General features: G+C 50.7%; 2 protein-coding genes across 2 annotated transcripts; both read right to left on the bottom strand.

Moving 5' to 3' along the window:
* Positions 1–251: 251 nt before the first annotated feature.
* Positions 252–3,235, bottom strand: PtA15_18A76 (uncharacterized protein; the record flags this gene model as incomplete). The annotated part of the gene is made up of 2 exons (XM_053165033.1): positions 252–685; positions 754–3,235. The coding sequence occupies 2 exons, from the start codon at positions 3,233–3,235 to the stop codon at positions 252–254; spliced, it is 2,916 nt and encodes a 971-aa protein (XP_053028575.1).
* A 3,035-nt stretch (positions 3,236–6,270) lies between these two features.
* PtA15_18A75 (uncharacterized protein) lies at positions 6,271–7,245 on the bottom strand (the record flags this gene model as incomplete). The annotated part of the gene is made up of 1 exon (XM_053165032.1): positions 6,271–7,245. The coding sequence occupies one exon, from the start codon at positions 7,243–7,245 to the stop codon at positions 6,271–6,273; it is 975 nt and encodes a 324-aa protein (XP_053028574.1).
* Positions 7,246–7,478: the final 233 nt, after the last annotated feature.

The raw sequence follows: 7,478 nt of genomic DNA, 5'->3' as shown, positions 1-7,478 counted from the left end.
GCATAAGAAATGAATGTTTGCTTTCAAGAGTAAACAGGCAGCAGTAAAGCTCAGTTAACACGACAAAAGCGTTTGTGATGCGGGACAGCAAAGGTTTTCGGTGTCTAAAAGTAGAAACGGGATGGGAGGTGGAAGGAGGGAGAAAATGGAACACACAGAATGCAGCTGAGAGAAGAAAGAAAGAACGAAATGAAAACAATAATCCAAAAAAAAAAGTTGAATGATAGTCGGGGGAAGGCAGGGGGAGACGGTTAGTATCCATAGGAAGATGCGATAGTTCCACATGAGGTGTGGTGGGTTTGGGCCATAGGGGCATTAGAAGGAGCAAGAGTGCCAGCGACATGGGTTGAGGGAAGAATAGAGTTCTGGGCTTGGGGAAGACGGAGGGCAGCACGGGGGCCGTTTTGCTGTTGCTGTTGCTGAGCAAGGATGGCAGCGGCACTGGCAGCGACCAGGCCAGGCTCACGGCCGACGAGCTCGCCAATCGTCGTCGACGCCCCTCGGCCACCGCCAACGGTGATCGGACAATCCTTGTGCGAAACGAGGATGCTCCGGAACGAGTCGATCTCTTCTCGCAGCTGGTTGATCGTCAGTTGGAGACTCTCGTTCTCCGTGCTCAGGTATTCTACCTTGGTCTGTAGGTTGGCAAGCCACGCTTTCTTCCTTTGTCGACATTTCAAAGCGGCTATAAATAAATAAATAAAAACACGTCAATTGACTATAACGTATAATCATGCAAGATGTTCAACTAACCCTGTCGGTTCCGTTCCAAAAAGTTTTTCCGCTTCTCCTCCTCAGTCTCGGGCTTTCCACTTGCGGAGGATTGGCCTGCTGCAGGTGGATGGTCGGGGTCATAGTTCGAGGGCATTTGTGCATGACCAGAGTAGCCCCCGAATTCACCATCCTCTGCGCCTTGCTGCTTCATGTATGTTTTATCTTCCTCCGTTCCCCAGTAGCCGTCCCGGGAGTCGGAATCATCCCCACTCATGTCATCCATCTTGGCCTTCTTGGATTTTTTGGCCTTCTGGTTCGGTCGTCCGGTTCGAGGAACTTTACTGGAACCGCGTGGGACGGACGAGTCCCCTATTGAGGGCGATGATTGCAGCTCGCCCTTCTGAGAATCTTCGAAAGCAGCTTCTTTTCGCTTCTTGCCCTTCTTCTTGCTAGCTGACATTCCGAGAGGCGAAAAGGATTGCTGGTTGGGATTACTGTTAGGGATATTCATGGTAACAATCGGACCTAGGCTGTGGTTTGAATAGCTTGGTTGGAATTGCATGTGTGAGGCAGAACCAGCTCCTGAGGAGCCTGCTTGGGGTAGTAAGCCATTAAGATTGTGCACGCCTGCTGCTTCGGTTGCAAAAGGGCCGTCATGATGAGCCGATAGTAGATTGACCGCATTATCTGGACAAAGGATCACACCGGGAGGGAGCGAAGATGAGTCGGACAATGTGCTGAGTCGTTGGGAGGATAACCTGGGACTTGTGGCGGATGATCCGACCTCGGCATGCTTCAAGATTGCCGATTGAGTATGATGAATGTTGTTAATCAGATGTGAATTGATGGTTCCGTTCTGATTGATAGCAGGACCAGGTGAGGAGTACCTACTGCCACCGCTGCTTCCGAGGCCTGTGAGTGCGGCGGCAGCGGTAGCCGTGGCGTCATCCATAGAGTCGTGATGGTGAGAGTCTCGAGGATTGGACAGTTGCGACATTCGTGAGGAAGCTTCATGAGCAACGGTCAGTAGATAAAGCGGATTCGTGTTGTACTGGTCATTGATGCGGTCAACCGATCCTGACGGAAGTGAATTCATTGGGTTTCTGGAGGTCGAGCTGGGGGATAGGGGTGTGACGATTTCTGCTGATTGAAGGGGTGGAGCTGGGGGTATAGTGAGAGGCATCGGAGGCTGAGGGAAGGGTGACCTTGAATTTGCGACAGGGCAGGGATATGAACCGATGGAAGAATTCGAGGATTGCGTCAAACCGAGAGAAGATACAGAATGGAGGCCTGTCACACCCGCACGGCCGACGGATGTAGCCATGAACGATTGAATGCAAGAACTTGAAGGTGCCTCTCTTTGGGGATGAGCAGAACTTGAGGGAGGCGAGGTGCTTGAGTCATTGACTGGAGCCACTGAAACGGGGGCCAATCTGGAACAAGCTGGTACTTGGACAATTTGGTTTTGATCCTGCGTTTTGGGGGAGGATGAAGACGGCGAATGGTTGATCGACGTCGATGATTGGCAATCATCTTGCAGGGTCGATGATGATGCTTTAGAAGTTGAATCGACCGAACTAAATGTGGGACCTGCCGACCTGTGGCTAGCGGAGCCAAGCGACTGGCGATTAGACGAAGACTTGATGGTTGAGGTGGATCGATTGGATGGATCTAGGTTAATGGGGTGGTTGAGCTGAGTGAGAGAACTAGGATCTGTAGGATTGGTAGGGCCAACTTCGATGGAGGACAAGGACGGTTGACCAACCGCATTTCGGATATCATTTGTGTTTTGGTCGTTACCGGATAGTATGGCAATCAATGCCTGAGTACCAGGGGTGATGGTTCCATTACCATTGCTGTTGTTATTATTATTATTATTATTATTATCGATATCCATCAAAGGGGCAAGGCCGGTGTGAGAGACCGAGTGATCAGCTCGTACATGAGCAGGGCCATTGAGCAGCGCAGGCGAAAGCGGACCAGTCCTCAAGGAGTCGCCCAATCCGCCAAAGTTCCAGCTGTAGGGCGGCATCGAAGCTAGGGAGGATTGAGCGGGTTGGGAGGCGGAGAGACTTGGTGGGCTGAGAGACTTGGGAGTGCTCGTGCCGGTATGATGGACAAGGATGGCGGGCGAGGCAATGGAGTTGATACCTGGAAGAGATACTTTGACGGTACTGCCACCTGGAGTGTGGCGGATGACGGGGGGGCTGAGCCTGTTTTCGGACGAAAAGTGGGGTGGGGAGGTTGAGCGTGATTTGCGGGATCGGGATCCGTTGAGAAGATGGTCTAGCGAAGGTGAGTTGGTATTGGGCTGATGAGGGTTTTGATCAGGGTCAGTAGGGTTGTCCTTGAAGGACTGTTCAAACGGATTGGGCTCGAGGTCGAACTTGGACTGGATCTGGGGCAGACTGGTCCGGGTATTGGACAAGGGTGGTCCACCGCGGATGGACATCATGGAGCGGGTTTCTGATTGGATGGCAGCGAAGGCAAAAGGACCGATAGGAAGTTGGTCAGTAATCATCCACGGAAGGATATGTCAGACGAGAGGTAGATAAGGACTGGGCAGGATGACTGGGCGAAGATGTTGGGGATGGGTAGAAGCAGGCAGGAGAAGAAACACGGAGGGAGGGGGATCGGAGGATGGTGAGGATGGTTGACCAACTATGCAAGGATTCAAGTGAGCTTAGCGGTGTCAGAGGATGGTCGGATTGAGCAGCAGACTCCAAATGAAGAACCAAGCAGATCAAGTGCTCGGAGGTCGAGGCTGGCCTTCTCAGCGAGCCGTGCTGGTCTGGGGGATATTGTAGTGTTAAGCTGGTTCTGCTGTTGGCGGTGTCGGGCAGCGAAGAAGAGCGAGTCAGGGTGCGGGTGACGTCATGTGCTGAGTGCATGCGCGACTGGGAGGCAGCCTCAGTCAACGGCGGGAGGAGTGGGAGGATGGAGACTGTCAGGATTAGGGTGTGCGGTCTCGGGCCCAGCCCTATGTAAGGCTACACTGTTTACATAAACAGTATCACACTCCAGGCTGTAGCGAGGGTTTGGAAGACATATTGAAGGTGCTTTGAACTGGGCCTCGACGGATTCGTCGGATTAAACTGGAGATGTATCGGACTTGGATACAGTTTCCACTCATCATACATACAGCCAACCAGCAGGCTGGCAGGCCATCCCAGCTCTGCCAATCAAGGACGACAGCAGTCACCACGGCCATGGCGGCTGGGCACCCAACTGGGATGATCCCGAACAGCTCGCGAGAGACTCGGTGGAAGATGGATGGAGCAGAGATCGACGGACAGGCTCAAGCAGAGCAACGTGGCCACCACGGCTCGAGTGCACTCCACCAGGATGGGGCCCTGAGTGCTCAGCTGGCAAGGATACGCCCTGTAGGGAGCAGAGGGTTTGATGGATGAGCCGCGGAGGATCCCGCCAGTCTGTTGGCTGTATGGAGTCGATCAAGTCCACAGATTCGCTGTGGGGATGGTGATCTGATCAGGGAGGATATATGCGCCGACTGGACCTCCATCTCCACATACACATTCTGGTTGATGTATGCACCAGATAATTAAGGATCCAATCCCCGTCGGGACATGGTTTCCACCGCAGGGACTAACTCGATCGGTAGGGGGCAGTGACAGAGAGTGAGATGGATGCATAGAGCGACTAACCCTTATTATTTTGATGGTTGACTGGGTGATAGTGGTGGCCATCGGGGATCGATTTCCTATAGACAGCGACCGAGTGATCGGTCATCGTTGAGGGAGGATAGCTTCGAACTTGACTCATACGCCCTTCGTGATTTTTGGTTGATACTGTTTTTTTTTCACACAAAAAGGGGAAGAGGGTCTGCTAGAGTTGTATGGCCGATTGCTTTTCCTAATGGTAGTTTCAAGTCGTTACTGTTCAGAGCTACTATTGGCGATCGAGGGTGGACTGTCGAATTGGCGAGCCGAGTCAAGGAGAGTTGGGGCGAGGAGCAGTCGAAGGTAGCTCGGGGAGGACTTGCGATGGTTTTTGAAGGCACCCACTATCGCCCGCTGGATGAATCCGATGAGATCGGATCTATCGCCGTCGCCACAGGCCGCTGATCTGACCAAAAACTGTTTATTTTTTATTTCCAAAAAACCAGAAACGAACTAGAGCAGCAGGGGAAAGAAAGATCAGCATCATCATCAACAACAACAACAAGAACAGATTCATCAGCCTTGGGGATTGTCCACTGCCACTTGAGTTTACTTGACCTGGCAACGATCGTAGATAGCCCCAGAAAAAAAAAGAGGGAGGAGACACCCGAATTCATTACCTTATATGGGAAGTCGATGACGATGGTACATGAATCGACAACCACGACAACGCAGGTTGAGTGTGTGGTCCAGGGCTGATGACGATTTTAATCAAGCTGAATAAATTGTGTCGAGGTACTCCCGATCTAGTATCGATACACAAAGAAACTACAACAAGGCTGTTTATATTTGAAAAAATAAATAGGATGAAGAGTTCGGTCGTATAAGAACCGGCGGGCGAGCACTTTTCAAGTGTTTGTTTTCTTTCGGTCGGGTTCCGTTCAACTTTCTTTCTTCTTGGCAAACTTTCAATTGACATGCATTCGGAGTCGGTATCGCAGTCCATACACCGCTCTATGTATGATAAAGAAGTCCAGGACATGTCACAAGTCCGTTGACTTCAGCAACGGCCTCTAAGCACAAACTTCAGAGTGGGCCAAACCCTGCACAACATATTCTTTTTTGCAGACAAAAAAAACTGTGGATGTATTTAGATTTACCGGCCTTTTTGAGAGGCTGTTTATAAATCCAGCTGTCAAGATCCATACATGCACCGAAGAACCAAGCTGTCCGGCTAGTAGATGCCCATCAATCAACCCAAGCACATCAAAGTTCTTGATACCCAATAAACAAAACCTGTTCTTGGCATTGTGGCAAGCCCTGATGATGGAAGAGAAAGAAGGCTTAGGCACTCTTCTGCAGCCAGGTACACATCCCCAACAACACTGCTCATGAGCTCCACCATTCATTCACCCCAACCAAGCCTTGAAGGTGTGTGGGGATACCCAAATCCTCAAGACTCAAATTGACTGGGCACCAAATCAGGCACCTTACTTGTGAATAAGACCATACAATTGCAAACAAGGAAGTACCACTGTATCTCTGTTTGAAGATATTCCAAAGCAAGTATCCTCAGATGGATGGCCAGGCATAGAAATCATTTTGGCATATGAAGCCTTGACAGGAGGATAAAGCCTAACATTGTAGAATTGGTAATGATAGTTTTGATGGGTCCCAGTCAATCAATTAGTTTGAAGGTCCGTGTTGGGGAATCAGTATACCAATAGATTGTGAACAATTCTTTGGAATTGATCAAAGCATGATACAACATGGAAAACCAAAGAATTGCATCACTGAATGAAATAGAAAATAAAATATTAAGTGTTGACCATTGGAAATGTGCTTGATCTTCCGATGTTGCTGATGACGCGATCGATAACGAATTCTAATGGGAACCCCTTCGGTCCGGTTTAAGATGATATTGTCCACGAAAATTTCATTCTATTAGGGAAAGTTCAGGGATGTCCTCATTCTCTGAAGTGAGAGAACTAGCGAGAGCTGGGTTAGTAGATTGAGAAGCTAGAGATGCTTCCCGAGCGGCCAACCCCTCCGATCTCATCCGTTCACGTCTATCTTCGGCTGACTCCCATTGGCTGACTGATTTCAAGGATGGAGGATGAAATGAGGTCGTTAAGGCCTCCAATAGCCTCCGTAACTTTGCCTCATTCTGTTTCATCAGGCGATGACCTTCAAGGAGCAGTTTGGATAGATAATCGACCGAGACCAATAACTGCAGTGTGCTCTTGACTTCTGGGGCTTGATCAGTGGGATGAGGTGCAGGCTTCTTGATGGCAATCGGAACATCCAAACCACCAGTACTTGCACGGATCGCGAGGATGACTCGTCCACGATGTCCGACAGTAATTCCAGAGTTTCGGTAACCAGCTCCAATGGCTGCTGTTAAAATCGGGACCGCAACCGCAACGGATCTGGCCAGTAGATGGAATACTGGTGGTTGATAGACGAAATGAACGACCACCGATGAGCTATCACAAGCCCAGCTATCGGGATTAGGTGAGGATTCGACTCGATAGATGTCGCCGAAGAGGGTCCCGATCGGATCCGCCAGTTGATCTGTCTCCAGAGTTGAATGGGACACAAAGAGCCAAGCTCCGCCACCTTTTCCATTGACCGCCGAACGAACGGGTTGGGAAGATGGTTGAGAGGGATCGGATCGATCGGATGAAGTCGCCTCGGCCGACACGCCGGGAAGGTAGCTCGCCAATCTTCCGCTACAGGTGCTTGTGGAGATCCAATCGGGCTGGGCGTTGATCAGGTCTAGAAAAGGCCGGATGGGTTCGTCGATTGTTCCTTTCGTCGACTTGTCCTTCAAATCGGCCAAGTTCTGTGCAATCTGTTCACGTTCCACATCGAAGTTCTTGTATTCTGCGACTGTCTCCTCTTCCACCATCTCCGTTCGTTGGTTGGTTTAACTTTTAAACACCGCCAACCCGACCCCGCCCACCCGAGCCGGATCGAACGGCTGCGCCCGCAGCCCAAGACTACATGCTTGAACAAAGCCTCGCGAGCGCTTGCTCTAACTTAACCCAAGTCCCCCACCTCAGAGGGCCCTGGTACAGCCTGGGCTGGCGCAAAGCGCTACCTCCAAAGGAGGGCCTTGGGACTACATAATTGCCACATTTT

This window comes from Puccinia triticina, chromosome 18A, assembly GCF_026914185.1.
Source record: "Puccinia triticina chromosome 18A, complete sequence".
Lineage (NCBI taxonomy): Eukaryota > Fungi > Basidiomycota > Pucciniomycetes > Pucciniales > Pucciniaceae > Puccinia > Puccinia triticina.
Note: the sequence above shows the minus strand (reverse complement) of the source record. Positions and strands in the feature narration are given on the sequence as shown.